At 43.6% G+C, this 19,705-nt stretch overlaps 2 protein-coding genes across 2 annotated transcripts; both read left to right on the forward strand.

Moving 5' to 3' along the window:
- Positions 1-832: 832 nt before the first annotated feature.
- Positions 833-11,220, forward strand: LOC309578664 (hepatitis A virus cellular receptor 1 homolog; the record flags this gene model as incomplete). The annotated part of the gene is made up of 6 exons (XM_082291428.1): positions 833-881; positions 2,359-2,703; positions 5,253-5,332; positions 5,584-5,640; positions 6,064-6,178; positions 11,180-11,220. 6 exons carry the CDS (start codon positions 833-835, stop codon positions 11,218-11,220), a joined length of 687 nt encoding a protein of 228 aa, XP_082147554.1.
- A 185-nt stretch (positions 11,221-11,405) lies between these two features.
- On the forward strand, positions 11,406-16,376 carry LOC309578665 (hepatitis A virus cellular receptor 1 homolog; the record flags this gene model as incomplete). The annotated part of the gene is made up of 3 exons (XM_082291429.1): positions 11,406-11,454; positions 14,521-14,865; positions 15,991-16,376. The coding sequence occupies 3 exons, from the start codon at positions 11,406-11,408 to the stop codon at positions 16,374-16,376; spliced, it is 780 nt and encodes a 259-aa protein (XP_082147555.1).
- Positions 16,377-19,705: the final 3,329 nt, after the last annotated feature.

The raw sequence follows: 19,705 nt of genomic DNA on the forward strand, positions 1-19,705 counted from the left end.
AGAGTGTGATGATCCAGGCACAGGGAGAGCGTCCGGGGAACAGCGTTTCTCAAAAGCTGTATTTCAGCATTAGGTCAGAGTGAGCCTTGAGTTTGGGATGACATGGTTTCCACACTACTTTTTCAAGTCTCCTCTGTATTCTGGATGTTTTACTTTGTATTGCAAAGGCCCAGGTGCATATGGAATTTTAAAAAGTCAGATGAGAAAAGACAGCCACTCCATTAGGCTCAGCTGTGTAACAGTTTTCCAATACTACCAAGTTACCTCTGCCAAAGAAAATTTGCCAGAAGGTGCACTGAGTTGCTTCTAAGTATTAGAACCAGAAACTTATAATTAAAAGCTTGAGTAGTTCATCCTAGAAATCTGTTATTTAGCCAAGCCCTTTCCACTTGCCACAGTCTGCCACATACTATGTAATCTTTAATCCAGATGCTACCCACTCTGGCAAAGGCAGGTACGGGCAACAGTCTGGGGCAGTGGATTGCTGATAACTGTGTCAGTTCAGTGCCACTGTCAAGTTTCACTTACTGTCACCAAACAGATCTGAAAAAAACGAGAAGCAGATTTATGTGGTGCTGTGAAGTGTTGTCATCTCTCAGTCAAAGCCCTGCCAGCAGGAGCTCAGTGCGCTCATACCCTGCCCCAGCAGCACTTGGCTGTGCTGCAGGACACAGCCCAACCTCAGGCAAAACAGCCCAGATTGGATTGAGAGGCACCCACAACTGTGCCTGGAGATGATGTGCTAAGAAGGAAACACAGAAGTTCACAAAGAAGATAATTTTTCTTGAATGAGAAGGGTGAACGGGAGCGTTGTTTGTCGTCTTCAGCCACAATGTTGTCTTACCTCTACCTGAACTGGGTTCTTCTGGTGCTGTTTACAGGTAACCAAAGGGGCATAAACAACTGGATGGAGGTGGGTGGAGGTAATATGCATCAGTGATTCTGAGGGTAGCAAAGAGAAATTTTAATTTGCAACAGGAAGAGAGGCCACATCACAGAAGCTGCAGTTCTCTATGTTAAAATAGAACTTTACCACGGTGGCTCCATAGAGTTCTAATGGCCTTATCTCCTTTGGAAAACAGAAGCATGCTGAGGGTACGATGGTTTTAAAAATGCTCCTTCTTGGGCTGGCTGCTCATTTTGCTTTTTTAGTGGGCTTTTTTAGATAATGATGATTTGAGCAGAGAACTTTAAATTGTTTTAGAGAAGGTGTAAAAGAAGGACATTTCACTTTGGCAGGCTTTGTGAAGATGAATGCTTAGGTAGACAGTGAAAAGATCAGCTGTGGCTTCTGGTGTTTTTTAACCAATATGAAATTTATTGGGACAAATTGATAATTTTTCCTTTTTTTTTTATTCTGAGGACATAGTCCTCCTAGATTAAGAGTAACAGCAATGAAAACAACAGGTTGCAAAGTGGTACTAATAAAGACAGACATTAAAAATTTGGTGCTAAGATAAATTCAGTAGAAAGAAAAGGGATATTACAGATAATTTTTGTAGTTCTTTATTAAGCCTTTTATGACGAGTTTCAGTTTTAACTTCCTTTTCATATTAAATAAGAAACATTGGTTTCAGAAAATTGTTTCTAGTGTGTTATTGTGGCAAAATCTCTGCATGCAGGTTTATTTTTAAATATAATAGGTTAGGAAAATATCTGAGCTGGACTGGGCAAAACAGCTTTTTCACGGTGATGAATGGGCTACTGGGAGTTAGGGCTCACTGTCTTCACCTGCGTAGTGTGACACAGCCTTCTGGAAATGTGACAAATTTATGGGGAAGCAAACAAGTTAGAAACTGCGTAAGAATTAGAGAATAAGGTAGTGGAAGAAAAGAGAGAGTATTTATAATATTTCTCAGAAAAGCCCTGAAAAATTTCTTCTGATAAGGGTGGGCAAAATCTGCCTCTAGGCAAGAGAAAAGGAATTCATTCAGCAGTGATCATTCTGATGAAACCTGCAGTTTAGTTCATTGAAAGGGGGGAAGAGTTTCCCACTGTGGTTTTGAGGAAAGTCCGTGTCTTACCGTTCACATGTGTGTGGCTTGGGTTAAATATACATGAAGGAAAAAGTGAAGAGCCAACAGACTGCACCTGGCTCAAGAGATGCCACAGAGTTCTTTACTTCATTGCCTGCCTGCAGAGGCTGTAGAAAATGTTCATTCTCTGAACATGTCCCTGGCCTGATCATTATCCCTCACTGCATCACTCCTGCTGGGACATGTCTATTTGTGCAAAATCTGATCCAGCAATGCCTGGTGTTCTTTGAGAGATGGGAGGTTTCAGGACATGCAAGGTGCACAAGAAACTTCCACTTGTGTGTCCTGTGCTGAACAATCATGTTTGTCTTTTTGTCCACAGGCCCCACAGTATCGGAATTAGTTGTGGTAGGAGAGGTTGGTCAGGACGTCACTGTGCCCTGCCACTACAGTGTCCGGGATGGAAATGGTATCACATCCATGTGCTGGGGTCGGGACAGGTGCCCCAGTTCCAAATGTTCCCGGCCCATTATCTGGACAGATGGCTGGAGGGTGACAGAGCAGCACAGCAGCAGGTACCAGTTGAAAGGGGACCTGCACAGGGGGGACGTGTCCCTGACGATCGAGGACGCCAGGGAAGCAGACTCAGGGATTTATTGCTGCCGTGTGGAGGTCCCAGGGTGGTTCAACGATCAACTGATTAATCACAAGGTTGTGATAATGAAAGGTGAGTGCAGAGGAGTGCTCTTGTGCGAGTACCATTGTGGTAGATCTGCTCTTGGGTCTGGACTTCAAAGCTTGTGGTGCAAATGATTTCTGCAATCATCCATAAGACTGATCTTGAGGACCTTGCACATCTGCTGTTAGTGCTGCCTCAATTAAGCTGTCTCTGGCAATGTTGTTATCCCACTGCAGACACTGCAATTAAAAAAGGACATGATGTTTTCATGGAGCATTCCTAGAGACACTGAAGAATTTAAAAGAAAGGGCAGCATAAAGTATTCATCCAAAGCTTTATTGCTGCACCTTTTTTATGGACAGCTGTGTTTGATTTTCCCTGCTTGATTCTAGATTAAAGCCCAGGGAGACAAAATTGGTATAGAGAAGCTTTTTATCAATTCTTCCTTTGATTTTTAGTTTTTCCCTTGCTTGTGATGTTATATAGAACGAGTGGCTGAAAAGTGTACTTGTGCTTTGCTAGCAAACTTTTATTATGGAAACACTGTCTCTTTCTCACTACATAAATACCCAATAAGGTTAATGATGTGTTGATTTTGTTTTATTTTTTAACATCAGCAAGGATCTCTACTGCAAGTCCTCACACTTACACCTCTGAACAGACCTCAGGTAACTTTTTTCCAAGTGTTAACCTCATTGCAAATGGGGAATCTTAGGAAGGAAACAAAATGATGATAGAAATGTCTTGGCTAAAATTTATTAAACATTACCAGAGACCAGATCAGAACTTGGATTTAAATTCTGCTTGATATTATACAGAGTACAATAGAAGGAACATGAATATATGGGAGGAAGCTGCTTCCAGGTGTGATGTTTGAGTAGATGTTTTAGTGGTGCTGCAAGGTTTGCTTTTATTTGACTGTTCTTTTGGTTTGTTGGGGTTTTTTGTGGTATAAAATCTCACCTCATCTTCTAGAAATTCATCCCATGAATGGTAAAACACAACTCTTTAGGAGTTTGGTGTACCCACTATTTAATCAGAATTGTTTTATTGGGCTAGCTTAAAAGAACATCTAATTAAGGCTCCTGCCTCCAGTAGCAGCCAGCAGCAGATGATTAAGGAGAATGGTAGAGAAATGGCATTAATTTTGTGATACAGTGCCAAAGTATTCTTCCACCCTGGTGTGTGTCTCAGAGGCTGCCCACGGCCTCTGTGCACATTTAATAACGTGAGGTCCCTCATTGCAGTGGCAGAGACAGTGCTCACCTGTTACTCACTTGTTTTCTACATTCCCCTCACAAAAGGATAAACTTCTATCATGTACCCACTCAGCTGCATCTTTTTCAGGTGGAAAAAGACAACTTTAATTTCCACTACACAAGAGAAACCATGTGGTGTAGCAATGGCTTGTTCTCTGGGTTCTGGAAGAAAAAAAAAAAAAATCAGGGATGCCATTTGTATTTCTACCTCTGTCTTGGATGTTTCCAGCTAAGGAACTCCAAATTAGTGTTACAACAGCTGCATTTCCTTTTTGGAAGAAGAAGTGAAAACTTTCTCAGACGGTTTCTATTCTAGTTGCAAATAACATAGATTCCATTCTTAGAACTCAGGGGTTTTCTTATCCCCGTGACCTCTTCCTTAGCTGATGGTGGAACAGTGTTTGAAGTTTTCAGAATCCAAGTTAGTGTGTGCATGTTCACACTGCAGGAGATTGGAAAAGGCAGGTGGCCTTGTGTCTCTGATGTAGAAATACTCCAGAATCTCCAATGGAAGGGGATGATCCTATCCTCCTCAAAATAAAATTTCTGGGATAAGGGTAACAATTTAAAACACAAAAACAACCAGTTGGGGTTGGCACAGAGTGAACAGGAGATTTTGTTTTCAGGAGGTTTTTATATCATCTGACAACATGTGGAGAAACTGAGACTGATGATAGAGAAGACAACAATTTGTTAACTTAAGTATGGCAAATAGCTGTGCTCAGGGAAACTACCTCAGAATGTGCTGCAGGTTCTTATGCATTAATAATATATATATATCCCATTTTGTTCAGTGTGTTTACTGTATAGCTGCCTGGGACTTTAAAGGTATGCTTTCTGTGATTCTGCATCACGTGCTGCTTCCAGGCCCTGAGCTAATGTTCATCAGTTTTCACCTGAGTTTGCTTTATGCATCATTTTTTGCTTCAAGGCCAGGTTGGATGGGGCACTGAGAAACCTGGTCCAGCAGAAGGTGTCCCTGCCCATGGCAGGGGGTTGGAATGGGATGGACTTTAAGATCCCTTTTAACCCAATCTGTTTAATGATTCTATGGCCACTGCTTCTTGGCTCCAGAACCAACTGGTAACTCCTTCCCAGTGACAGCAGCAAGAGCCAAGTATTTCTTGGAAGGAGTCCAAAGCTCTGAAAAGGGTGGAAGAAACTTCAATATCAGAGTTTTGTGCTGCCCTCTGAAGGCACCAACCTCTTATGATATGCAGAGCCCAGACTGCTGACAGACACAGAAGTTCAGGGTCCCAAGTCAGCAGTACAAATTCTACCCTGTCAAGACAGAAGAGTTCTCTGTGCAAGTGATGTGTTTGTCTTGCCTTTGCTCAGCTCCTGGCAGCACCAGTGAACCCTCCTTTACTGTCACGAGGACCTGGCCATCGGTTTCTGCTTCAGAAGCTCTTCAGAATGTAAGCATCAACCTTGCTGTAGCACACCTAGAGTGGATGGACTTGAGAGGCTACTGGGTCATCCCTCCAGGTCACTTCCACTGGTTTTGTCTAATTGCAACAGATCCTTGGTTTATAGTCTGTGTTTTTAGTGGTTATAAAGAGTGCTTATGTGCTCATTATTAGAGAGGGGGAAAAACCCTGCTTAGCACGCATAAAGTACTTCCTTCTAGAGGAGGAAGGGCTTTAGCAATATGTGTATTTCCTTTCAGGCCTCTGCTCCCTGCTCAGTCACCTCAGACTGCTTGGATGTGACTGCAAACCTGCAGGTACGGCAGGATGTGGGGAAGAGTGGAACCTGGGCCACCTGAGAGCACAGGGGTGCCCTGCACTCCCCGTGCACTGGGGGCCAAACAGGCAGCTCTGTGTGTCCTGCTGAGTCCTGCAGCACAGGGTGTGACATCATGAGATATCTTACTCATTAAAAAAATTCACCAAATATTATTAAACCTTAATAAATGAGATTTGTCCTAACTTCAGGTCTTCTGAAAATCTCAAAGACTGAGTTTAACAGCAGGGTTCACACAATTGTTGCAGAGATTCTGCTTGAAGCTGGGCCTGTGTCTCAAGTTAGGCTTTTGGTCTCAGGTGTACTTTTCCTGCAGAGTTGCAAAACACACAAAAGGCCTTTGGATACTGCATGGGCTTCTTGCTGTCAGTTCCACTAATGCTCCTTGGCTTGTGTTTGACAGAACGCGTCTGTATCACTTCCCAGTCAGCAGCATCCAGAGCATGGGCTGTACATTGGGATTGGCTCATGTGCAGCACTTCTGCTCATCCTGATTTTGGCTCTGTTCCTCACTAAACGTAAGTACTTTTCATAGGCAGTTACTCAAGGATTGCTCAGGTTTATCCAGTCACAGCTGTGGCTGATGCCACCTCTCCCACTTCAGGGCAGGGAGCTGAGGTCCCTGGAGGCCACTGCCATGGCTGCTCACAATGGGAATTTCCTATCCTGAGAACATTTGAAATTCCCTTATTTAGTTTCTTACACTTGAATTTATCTTCGAACCCACTACTTTACTTGCTTCTAATTGTTTAAACAAAATTATTTGTTTTAATTATTCTTTTTCATTCTTTCTTTACTTTCATTCTGGATGGTCCTTAGAATATTTTTACAACACGAAGAAGATGGGTGGCTCTGCAGGGTAAGTTTTCTGTTCCTGCTTTTGCTAATAGGACAAGTGAGGTTGCAGAAGAAAAATGTCAGTGTGCTGACCATTCCACCACATACTTTGGCTTTCTTTTTTAACCTCAAGTTAATAGAAAACATTATAAAAAGAAATTAATAAGACAAATTCAGTAGAAAGCTGCTACTTTTCATTACTTAATAAGCAAAAATGTCACTGTCAGTTCATAGCATCAGGGACTTTGCTAACCACAGGTGTGAATTTTCTCATAAATGGAGAGATGACTCATTATCAGTCATGATCATGTGTTTATGCATATTTTACGTTTTCTAGTGAGCTGGTTGATCTGTTCCTCTGTGGTTTTATTGTCTGTTTTTAGTTTAACACCATGGTTTTTACTCTTTTGTGCAGCTTTGTTGCATTTTGGAGGTCACAAGGCATGAGGAGCCATAATGTCCTGGAAGATGAGAATCATGCAGAGGAAAATGTTTATATCGTGCACTAAGGACTGGATGCATGGCTGCCTTTGTCATTGCTGGGACATTAAATAGTTGGCAAAATGTTGGCTGCTCCCTCTGCTCAGCAGCTGAACGTGACTGCACTACTGAAGCATTATTCACATCCTAATAATAAAACAAATAAAAGCTACACTTTTAATTAAAATCTTTATCAGCCTGTTCCAGAAACAGAAACTGAAACTGGCATCAGTGCAACTTTCCATTTCCTAAGGAAAGTTACGATTATATTTATTATCTGCTTCAAATCTCGCTTCCTTTTTGGAAAAACAAGAGGATGTGCCAGAAGGGCACAATTGTGTTCACTGTGGATTCTATCTGCCACCTTCCACAGACTCTGTGCCATCAGAGGGCAGAGACTCAGAGCTGTGTGACAAAGATGTCACATGGCCAGTCTCAGTAGTATTAGTAATTTAATACACAGTTGTATTTTCATTGAAATCAGGTATGGCCTGTCCTGGTAACAGCTCAGTAATACAATATTCTGATTCCTGTCCACCTGGAATTAAATCTGGAGGAGCTATGGCTGCTCACCCCTGAGGGGATATTCTTGAAGCCTACAGCATCAGTACTTCAATAGACAGAACACTCACAGCTTGTGTGCAGAGAATTATGACTCAATGTGAGGTTTTTGGCCAAGTACATCACTATTTTTCTGTGGCTTTCTCCTCAGGCACATCTTTACCCTGAGAAGCCCTTGGGTGAGAGGTCTCACTTCTAGGTCTCTGAAAAAACTGAACAGCTCCCCTCCCCCGCCCCCCCCCAACACACACTTTGTGAAGTTAATTAAATTCTTTCCTTAGCTTGCAGAGAAATCATGGACATTGCACAAAATATTGGCTGGGAGTTGGCCCTGCCTTCACACATCTCTAGATATCAAACAGCTCTTAACTCCTACGAATGTTGAATGTGTTTGATGGATTTTACCTCATAAACAGGAGGTATCTGAGGCCAAATGCCTTTCCTCCATTGTTCCTCAGTTAGTGATGTGCCTCAGCTTTTATTCCCTGCAAAACAAAATTTTGATTTACTTTAAATAAATAAATGGAGTCAGCCCTGTCAGTATGAATTGCTGAGCAAGAGGCACAACACACCCAAATCATCTTTAAGTGGAAGAATAATTGTCCCCAGTTGTTTTTAAGAACACATTTTAAACAGAGGTTGGGAACTTCCTGAAAGAGCAGAAAAGCAGCACTGGCAGGAGAGACACCAAATCTTACCAATTATTGGTCAAATCATTTAGCCCTGAAGCTCATCCCAAGGAGCAGTGTGGAATTACCCGAAACAGACACAGACACTGACACCAGAGGGAAAACTCTCAGATGCATCACAAAGTTTCTAACATTTTAAACCCCAAAATGGTTTCAACAACGCAATGAGGCATAAAGGCACAATAATAAAATCAGTAGGTATTTATGTTAACAGCTGAGGCACTTGAGGCCACGGTCTGCTTGTGCTTTAAGGGGAGTGGGGTCAGTGGAGAAGTTCCACCAGCCTTGTCCCAGCTGGTGGAGATGGGAGGGCTTGGGTTGGCTGGGGAGGGCGGTGGTTTCCTCAGGTGGGGTCTTGCAGGTGAGTGTTCTTGCACAGACTCACAAAGGAGGGAAAGGCTCATCCTGCTGAGGAAGGAAGAAATGGAAAGCAAACTTGGACAGGTGACCCTGGGGTGTTTTGTATTTTTACTCCTGTGTTCTCCTGGATCTCTCTGTTGTAGCAGGCTGAAAAGGTTGAAAACGTAGGGATGAATTAATGGCTGACTGAAGAGTGGGAGCACAGATATTGGGTGATCACTGATCTTAGGGCCAGGAAAAGTGATGGACAAAACCAGCTCTGCCGTTTTTTATCTTCACATCATGTGTAGCTTTGTGCAAGAAGGTGCTGAGACCAGAAAGGACCTGCTGGTGTCAGACTGTATTTTTGCTCTTGACTATTAACAACAATTACTAACCCCAAATCTCTGCCCCTGCTGCAGACACTGCTTTCCTTCTGCCTGGCTGAGCCTGTTGCTGCTGCAAATTCCTGCCCCTGACAGGAGCCAGAGGAAGTCTGATCTGGTCTCTGAACTTGGTCTCGGAAAACATCTTCAGCAATTTCTGCTTTCCGCAATTTTACGTAATCAGTCTCTGCTGGGGTCAGAGTTAGATGTGTGGGGTTTCCAAAATCATCTGATTTCAACTGCTTATGCTCTTATGGAGTTTGTGGTCCATCCTTAAGACTGCGGATCATAAAAGATGCTTGTCCGTAAGGATTTTTTAAATTAATATTACAGACTGATTCAGACTAATTCTTACATCAGGAAGTTTTTCATGCAAAATAAAGTTCCAGAACATCTGATAACCAAAATGTTGAATCAACCCAAATCTTTCTGCTCTGCAATTACTTGGTAAACAGACTTTGCAGAGTTGTTTGGAGCAAGAACTTTGCCTTGGACGTGCAGTGTGATACACATCCACAAAGGCAGAGCTCCCTGGGCTTTTTCACTATCTCCACTTATGTCAGTGGATTTTGGAACAGGCATTTCAAAATGAGCCCTAGAGACAAGCAGGTGGCACTTGGAACCCATTCACCCCTCAGGAGATCGTCTGGCAGCACGTTGAGCCCATGAGGCTGATGAGCTGAAAACTGCCTTCTTTGAGACAACTCTGCCTTTTCTGCCTGCAAGAAGCCACTAGATAGCAGTACAGAAGCAGAAAGCAACTCGTGTTTGTGGTTCTTCCCTGTACCTTTGGATTTTGGATGGCCTTTTTCAATGCACTCTGCTGCTGTTGGCCCAGCCCTGCTATAGGAACAAAGCTGATAGGATGCCGTGTTCATCCTGTGCCTTTCCTGGTTGCCTGTGACATACTGCCCAGTTCTGTCTGGACAAGCTTCATGGGAATTTTTAGCTGAATAAAGACCCAAATTTGTGTCCCAGGTGAGAATGAGCTTCTCCCTGCACTGGCATCAGCTGAGCATCAGCTCACAGCCACTGCTGGGTGGTGAGTAATGGGAGAAATTTTGATCATTGCAGGGAAAAAGTCTCCAGGATATTGGATGCCTCAGGTTTCATTAGTCCTGTTCACAGAGCAGCTGGGGCTGTGTGTAAATGGCGTTGTATGAACTGTATCTGGTAGAATATAGCAAATTAGGTTTTTTACTGATTGCCTTTGCTGCTAAAATTTTATTTGCTTTTTTCAATGCCAGCAAGTAGAAGGGTGATATTTTCATGAGCTTGACTATCATGATAAGCCCAAAATCTCATTACTAAAAGTGTAATGCCTGGTTAAAAGCCCATCATTTTATCATTTGAACTTGGAATTGCACTCCAGTTTGCACTGTGCTACATTTATTTGCACAGAATTTTGTCAATCTGCAATTCTTCATTCCTGACCTTACTGCCCTGAATTACTTTTGCTTTATTACTCAGCTGTTCCAGAGAAGAACTTCCGAAGAACTTATTTGTCAGTTGGTCAGAAAGAAATAAAACAGTCAGAAGGAGTGAAATATATTTCTTGAAGATGATGTTGCATTTCCTTGGGAAGGATGTGGTTTTGGCAACAAAACATTTCCAGCTACTTCCTCCAAGGCTGTTATTTGCAAACAGAAAATATGAAGCTGGGAAAAGAGAAGGGTCTTCAAGCAGAAGGCAGAAGCAGGGGAAATGAAGGATTAAGCAAATATAAGTGAAGACAAAGTCTGAGGGGAGATTATACCTAATATTTAGGGGTGTAAAAGCACAGAATGTGTTCTTGCCACTCAGCAGCCCAGAACAGAACTGGGCCTTAAGAGTACCAGGGAATGGCAAAGCAAATAGAATATTAAAATTTCTGCTGGTAGCACCATGCTGAGTGTCTTGGAAGAGGAACGGAGAATTGGACAGCCTGTTCCAGGGCTTACTGCCCTCTGGCTAAATACTTCCCAATGTCCAGTGTAAACCTCCCCTGGTGAGCTTGGAATCATCCCCATGTGTCCCATTAGTGGACACCAGGGAGAAGAGATCAGCACTTCCCTGTCCATGTCCCCTCCTCAGGAAGCTGCAGAGAGCTGTGAGCTCCCCTCAGCCTCCTTTTCTCCAGTCCTGGAGGCCACAGCCCCTCATTCACTCCAGCCCTGCCACCTGCTCAATTGGTCTCGTCTGGGCACATTCAAGTACCTGAATGTCCTTCTTAAATTGTGTGGCCCAGAACTGCACACAGTGCTGCAGCTGGGGCTGCACCAGCGCTGAACGCAGCAGGAGATCCCCTCTTTGGCCAGTGCCTGTCCGGAAGCGTAGGAAAGAAACACTTGCAGTATATAAAATCTGGAAATGGAGAAATGAGACTTCAGTGGCACTCACTCAGCGCCTCTGGAAGGGAAAAGATCTGTTTTTCTCTCCTTCTACTCGCTGCCCCAGTGTCTCCGTCAGCCAGAATGTCCCATTTTGTGCTGTTTTACTGGATTATAATACAGATCTTTATAGGTGAGTCTTCACCCACTTTTTGTGTGTTTGCTCAGAAAACTAACATTTTTTAAATTGAAAACCAGCAACGCTTGTTTTGTGAAAACGAAACAGTGAAGAAGATCATGATTGTATATAGAACTTCAAAAATTGTCTTAATTTACTGAGTTAATACTCCTTGAGGTTTGTGGTTTTTTTCACTTTTTAAAAATGTATGCAGTTTCCTCTGTGTTAGTTCCCTTGTTTTCTTCCTTTGCAGAGCTCCTGGATAATGAGAATGGCTTTTTGTTACCTGTTCTTTAACGCAGCTCAGTGCTGGGAGTGTGTTATCTTGAGGTTCAGTAGCCAGTTAAATGCCTCTTTTCTGTTTATCAGTCATATCCTCTGCAATCTCATCAGTAAAGAAGCCTCAGTAAGGAAAAAAATAAAAAGGATTGATAGGGCAAAGATTCCAAATATCTTCTGCAAAGTAGAAAAATTATTCCAGGAACAGATCAAGGGAAAAAAAAAATTTAAACATCTGTTTTGGCTGGAGGGTGAATGTTTTTATCCATCTAATGACCAGCCTGTGGGAGAGAAGACAACTACAAGAGCAACTATTGGAGTTACTGCTTAGTGCTGACTGCCCCCGAGGGTGGGTTCAAGGGAGACTACACAAATATGAGTATACCTGAATGATCTGGCTGATTACAAATACCCCTTTCTATTGGGGATGGTATATTAAACACCTGGGCTCCATTTCTCTCTCACTGAAGAAGGACTGGAAGTGGCAAACCTCACAGACTTCAGTGGGACCAACCAGGCAGAGCCTTGGGTCAAATCTGGTTGCCTGGAAGGTCAGGGCCATGGAGAAGGGCAGGGTTCCCCTCACAGTAAGAGTAGGGTGTCACAATGCAACAGTCTCAGGAAGCCCTTAATTTAAAAGCCATGTTCATTCCCTTCTATTTGCTGTTCTGAAAATGTGTCTGTAGAAGAGGCTGCACCTGGGAAGTAAGTTTTTTAATCCTTGCAGAGGTTCATGCTGTTGAATCCAGGCTGCTGCAGTACTGAAGCTCTCATCACCAGCCTGCAGTGCAGGCAGATGTTGGCAACATTAGCGTCACAGAAATTAAAAGGGGATTTGAAATTGCAAAACCTGTAACTTTCTAGCAGGAGTACTAGAGGGAAACTGCACTGAAGACACTCGGATGCCTTGTGTCTTTCCTCTTCTTTTAAATTATTTACTTATTTATTTACTAAGTTCAGGGCTCTGCTTCTTTCAAAGACAAGAGCAGGCAAATTTTCATTTGTTAAAGGGCTGCTTAACAAGGCTGCTTTTGTGCTGTGCAGAACCAGGCTGAAGTAAGATCAGAAGATGAACCCATTTCTCCTCAAGAAGCAGTGACGTGAATTCTAGCAATAGTTTTAGCTGGTTTTGCACACATCTTTGTTGGGGTGACTTGAAAATATGTGTTAACCTGCTCATGACTAACTCCTTGCTCCCACAGAACTACTTTAAAGGTCACCTGCATGTCTTGTTCTGTCTTCATAGACAGAGGCTCTTTTCTCTGTTTTGCTGTTTCAAGGCAAATGAACCTTCCCTTTCCAAGGGCTAAGGCCACCATCTCTCAAAGCCTTATCCTGTATTCAGGAATTCAGTTTCTGGCATATCTTGCCTTCCTTTCACTGCAGAAGCTCCTGCCATTCAGGCCATATTGCCTGTTGTTTTGTCTGCCTCTACTCTTTCAGCATTTGGAGCTGTGGAAACCTGAAGGGGTTGGCTTCTCTTGCCAGTGGGATAAGCAATAATGAATCTGAAATGTCATCCCAATAACAAGTCATGAGGCAGCCTGCTGCAGACTAAAGCCTCACCTAGGGAATAGTCCATTAAAGGGAAAACAAAAGAGACATGGACACAGTTGGAAGAATCTGTTTGCTATCTGGGAGTCATGCCAAAAAGGAAAGGCATTCAAACAGCTGGCAAAATAGAAATGTTTGGCAGAGCAGGGCCAAAGCTGGGGATAATAGCAGCAGCAGCATGTCCTCTTTGAGGTAAGCAAGCTGGCCATGAGACATCAGATCTGCAGGGCGAGGACAGGTCTGGTTGCTCCCCAGGTCCCTCAGTTCCTGCTCCACAGAATGGAAATGATAACATGGGGACAAGAGATAGGTAGGAGGACTCACACAGACCAGGTGAATGTAAACCAGGAAAGATTTGTTCCTGTTTGGGAACTTTTCTTGTATAGTGCCTTTCATGAAGAACAAATCTTTTAAGGCAATCTGGGAAATTCATAGACAGTTAAGAGGGAAAATATGTAGCAAAGATTCAGACCAGATGCCAAGGTGGGTGTTGGCTGTAAACACCAACTAAAGCTGGTCATTAAGAGTAAGAGGACAAGGAAAGTGTGTATATGCTCTTTTTAACATCAGTATAACACTAAAAACTAAAGCTTCTGTGTAGACAGAGTTCCTCAAGGTAAGTGGGATTAGCTGGCAGGGCTTGCTCAGTGCACTTTCTGAGAACAGCTTCCCATAGACAGATCCCACTGCTCTGCCAGCTTAATTAGGCCCTAATTTCACACATGAATAGGTATTTTGGACCCTGCTTTTGAGACTGTCAATGAAAGGCAACTGTGACAGCATTTCCTTTTCAAAGGAGGTGATGGCGGACTGAGAAAACCAGATGGCTTTCACAACAGGTTTCTGAACAACTTTCAAACAGCATCCTAGGAGAGGAGATGGGATGGGGGCAGAGTTCTCAAATTCCTTTTGCAGAGGCCCAGTCTGTGCTCGAGCTGCCAGTGACAGACCCCAGCTTTGCTCACCACATGTCTGATGTATTTTATGAGCCTCCCTCCAGCAGCTGGCCAGGACCAGAGCAAGGAGCCCTGCAGCAGCAAGCAAAGCCTGAGAGCTCCTGGCTGTTGCCTGTAGTGCCTCAGGCCACGAGCTGCCACAGGCTTCTGGAGAAGTCTTGTGGGATCAGCAGCTGTGGCCTGCCTGCAGGCTGGAGTGTTTCTTCACACATTGTTCATTCATTGTGTCGTGTAGGTAAGAGTCACCATCAGAGACTGACAGTGCTCACCTCTCCTTGTTCTCCCCTGACAGCACACACGGTGTCTGAAAACGTGGTTAAAGGAATAATAGGACAACCTGTGACATTGCCTTGCTCCTACCAGGTGACGCGGCGCGAGGACATCACCGACATATGCTGGGGCAGAGGCCCCTGCCCGAGCTCAAAGTGCAGGAACAAAATTTTGCACACCACTGGCACTAAGGTGACATTCAAAGTATCTCAGAGGTACAACCTCCATGGCTCTCTTTACGTTGGAGATGTGTCCCTCACGATCAGGACAGCGCAGGTGGAGGATGCGGGAATATACTGCTGCCGTGTGGAGATCCCCGGCTTGTTCAACGACATCAAGCGGAACATACGGCTGGAGGTGGCCAGAGGTGGGTCTGGGACCGTGGGGACACAGCCAGCAGGGAGAAAGCACTCCCTGGGTAGTGAGAATTGGGGCCTATGTGTGCTTTGTTTGTTTGTTTTGGTCAAAAGTGTTTTTTTCCCAAATGACATGTTTTTCAAGGGAGATCTGCAACCAGTTGCCAATTTGAGTCTCATTCGATGTGCAGTTTAGATTTTAAAAAACCCCTAAATTTTACCCCTTTTTTGCCTTTCAAATGAATACTTCACTTCTCATTGTGTAGCTATGCTTGACTTTTTAAAAGAGGATGGAATTAAAAAGGGATATGTAATTGGAAGAGCCCTTGGAATGAAATTCAGTTTTTCATTTGGGGTTCACCCCAGCACTGAAGAGACTTTTGTGTCATTCATGTCATAAGGAGACCCACTAGGATGACCCACCCTTAAGGGTGCTTCCTTCCCCTTAAGGGTGGGTCCTCAACACCCACATATTTGGAAATTTTGCCTCAGAGTCTTGAAGGGCTTCTTCCCCTTCCTATTATTTTTCTGAGCTGCAGGATCAAGCAAGATCTTGCACAGATAAAAAAGGAGATGATACCCACCCTCCACAAAGCAGAAAGACAAGGTTTTTACTGGCTTTTACAGAGTGCAGTTGGTGTACACAGAACGTTTGTTTGTCTGTTCTAAGCAATACAACAGGAGAGAGGGTGAAAAACACTGCAATTACTTGGTTGCCCCTGAGGTTGAGGGCAAAAGTCCCAGTTGCAAAGATTAACAAGGAGCTTGTAGCTGAAAAACCGAGCTGTTTTATTTATTGTATTTCTGGGAGGACGTTGAAAAGCAAAATAATGAAGTTTGCAAGCTTTAGGGTTCTACCTTGCAAAGTTCTGGCACTTCCATTTCTACAAAGGGTCGAGGAGGGGGTGTCTGAGACCAGTAAAAGAAAAGCAAATCTATAAATCTGTGAATTTCTCTGAGTGGTTGTGCTTTCAGCTAATTAAAATAGCTTTCTGAATAGTGGCTCTCCCACCTTCATTCTCAGTATTTTAGCAGCCAGATAATTTTTATTCATTTCTGGGTTGGCCTCCCTCGGAGTTGGTTGTGAATGCTCTGACCTGGCTTTTCCTTTGGCTGGGTTTTTTTTTTCCATACAGCCCCTCCAGTGACCACAACCACCACCATGGGCCAAGCTCCTGCTTCTGCCGAACATTTTACAGAAACAACTTTTGCTCCTCAAACAACCTCTGATCTCCAGCCAACACCAGAGACTGCAGTCCTGCTGACAACCAGCACCTCTGCACCAGCAACCACAGCCACTGAGTCTCCAGCAGTAACTACATGGGAGACCTCTGCTCCCCCAACAATTGCTGTGACAGAAGATTTTATTTTTCCAGTAACTATGGTGGAAACCAGTGCTCCCCCAGATTTTCCAACTACTTCCCAAGCAGCTGATGTGACGACTGAAGATGACATGTTGTGCTTCACGCTCCCTGGAAGTACAGAGGGTAACCAGCACCGATCCTTTCCTTCTTCTGTGTAGCAGAGGTGGTCTGTGATAGCCTGACTGGCATCACAGAGGCTCTCCAAATACTTTTATTTGCATCTGGGAAGTCTTCTTCTCGATGCCTATAGGTGTGTTTCAGGGGGTATAAGCAGACACAGGTCAGATGTTGTAAGTGGTGCAAAACTGGGGTGAACAGCTAAGGCAGCAGAGGGTCAGGCTTCCTTCAGAGGAGCTTTAACATGGAAGAATAATGTGACAGAAACCTCGTGAAGTATAACAGAAATAAATGGGAAGTCCAGCACCTCAGCTGGAGTAGGAGAGAGTCACTTAACTGTGCACCCATTTTTTTCTTGATTTGGGAAAGCATTGAAATGGTTTGGTGAAAAGGTTAGGTTTAGAGTATGTTCTGCTTGAGAAATAGTGAGAATTCAACATGTGTTTAAAATTGAGTATTTACATTCTCATCTCATATGAGAGCTGCTGGTGTTATTAGTGATCAGAGTGACCTGTTACCAAACCATTTGTAGGCTGCTACTTTATCCACATTACTGACTTCATTTCCATAGATTGATATCTGCACAAATTTGAATGCCATGTGGAGACCCTCCTCATTAGTGATCTTTATAAGCATCACTTTCTACTTTGTTTCAGTGACTACTGAATTCCCAGTTACATTCCCAACTGCAGAGGAAACTACCACCTCTGTCATGATGGAAGAGGATTCAGTCATGGGTGAGTAGGATAATGCTGTAAGGGCAGAAATTGGCTTGTTCAGAGAAATTAAAAAGTTGGTGTAAACAAAACTATTGAGTATTCTTAAGAGTGTTCCAAACATGTACTGATAGTTATTCGTTGCATCTGGCAGTAAGAAGTGTCAGAAATGGTTAGAAATCAGGATGTAAGAACAGCTGAGAAAAACATGGTTTATACCTCCAAAGGAAGTTGATTTTGAATCATTCATGACTCTCAGGTATCTCGGGTCTGAGAGAAGTTAAAAATCAAACCTTTCAATATTGCTGAATTCTCAGATATCTGATTTGTCATCACTGTGAGTTCATTGAGATTTCCATTTTTAATCCTTCCTTAGTGTTGCGCCCTCAACAAAGAACTTAGTGCTAAAATTCAAGGATGACGTATTGTATTTGGCCTCTTAGTTTCTATAAGTGCCAAGAATCTCTTAATTTTTAAACCCACAGTATTTAGATTTTTACAGGTCTTCTTTTGCTAGACCTAAAGACTTACAGCAGAAAGAGTGTTCCTTAATGCCCCTGGAGAGGGCTCCCAGAAGAGGCTAAACTGGTCTCTTCAGGATTTGTGAGGTTTTTTCACTCCTACCTCACTTGTCACCCTTCTGATAGAGGACTAGATAATGCCTGTATTTTGTCATAGGGAATATGAAGTTTTACAAAGGGTCTTGCCTCTGGGATTCTTGGGGCAACTTGAGTTGTGACAGTGAGCTGGAAAGAGGCACCACAAAAGCAGGAACAGCAGATGTACCCTGTTGATGTGAGTCACTCCCACCCGTGCAAAACCTTGTGTCAAACTACCACAAGGTGTGAAAATGCTGCAGCACAATTGGCTGCTCCCTGGTGAGAGCCATAAGCCAAGTCCAGTTCTTGACTCAGTCTCCTTTCACTCTGTGAAATAATGCACTAAATGGACCCGGCTCAGGTTTACTGTAAGGTAAGGGAAAGCTGATTTGTCGCTGAACATTATCCTGATGTTAGAACAGCAGGAGAGAAACCCAGGGCTGAGAGCCCTCCATCTCCAAGCACAATTTTTGGCAGATGGGTTGGGTTGCCTGGGGTGGATGGCTCCTGCTGCCCAGGCTCTGATTTAATTTCTCTTCTCTCTTCACTTGTTTTCCCCCAGCTACAGCCCTGCCAGCATCAGCCACATTTCAGACTCCAAAAAGACCTTTGCTCTTTCAAGTATCAAAATGAGCAGCAATAGTTGGTGCCACCAGCCAGGCTGCACATGTTGCCATAAAATTTAACTTTGACTTGTGGGACCTGCATTGTCACTGTTACATCTGCATTTCTTGTGGAAGTACAGATCTGCAAGAGAGTGGAGTGTCATAGAACAGGCATTATGACAAAATGCAGTGTTCACACATCCCTGGGATTTTTAGCACTTCTTAGGGTTTTCTTACCTGTATTTGTTTAGCTGTAGTGCTTATTAGTCATAACCTCTTTTCTACCCCTGTGCAAATTTCTACTTACACTGAGCTACCATGGCCTGTCCATGTCTTTGATAAAGTACAAGCACGTGGGATGTGGAGACTCATCAACACAGCTCTCACAGGGGACTGGAACTGAGATATTTGGGGCAGATTAGGTTAATAACGGGATAACATACTCTGAAAAGTTAAAAAAAAAGAAGAAAAATAGCAATTTTTTTCTAATGGGATTATATATTGGAGAGATTACTTATACAAGTAGGTAGTGACAGGGCAAGGGGGAATGGCTTCAAACTGACAGAGGGTAGATTTAAATTGGATATTAGGGAAAAAATCTTCTCTATGAGAGTGGCACAGGGTGCCCAGAGAAGCTGTGGCTGCCCCATCCCTAGAAGGGTCCAAGGCCAGGTTGGATGGCACTTGGAGCAACCCGGGATAGTGAAGATGTCCCTGGGGTTGGAACTGGATGATCTTTAAGGTCCTTTCCAACCGAAACCATTGTATGATTCTATGATTTGTGACCACCTGATGACCCCCATCGCTCTGTGACATTCTGGGTGCCTCATGCACACACAGTTTCCTTTGGCCACAATCAAACTGAGGCAGTTTCTCACTTACACCTTGTTTACTACCTCTGCTGTCTATGCCACCTTGTCACATTACACAAGTGACAACTCCTTCACAGCAGACAAGTTTCTATCATCTCGTTTCACAGGCTGCCCCTGGGAAGCCTCCTCTTTCTTGATGAAGGCTGACACTTCCCACAGCTTCCTTAGTACCATTTGTGGTGAAAACTGATTGTTCTCTTTGGGTTGCAAGGTGCTTTTGCCCTTCTCATGCCCTGAGAGTTCATTCCTCCTTGACTGAAGCAGTGACAGCCTCTGCAGCCCTCACTCCTTCAGGTGACTGTGCCAGTAATAATTTCAATCTCTTTCATTTTCAGAGGTTTCAGCAAATTCAGATGGCAATGTTAAGAAACATGAAGATAGAGGACATAAGGTAAAACTTCCTGTGAGTTTCAAGAGTGTTTGAGTAGAAATCAGGACAGCAGGACCTGCTAGTGATTTTCAGTGTATTCATACTAAAGGGACAGCTTTTGCAAACACTGGCTTGAACTTCTGTTTAGAAACTCAGGAACCACCTGCTCCTCTTTTCAGTGGATAGAGCCAAAGCCTGAGCATTCCAT

Source organism: Coloeus monedula, assembly GCF_965178545.1.
Source record: "Coloeus monedula genome assembly, chromosome: 15".
In the NCBI taxonomy this organism is placed as follows: Eukaryota; Metazoa; Chordata; class Aves; order Passeriformes; family Corvidae; genus Coloeus; species Coloeus monedula.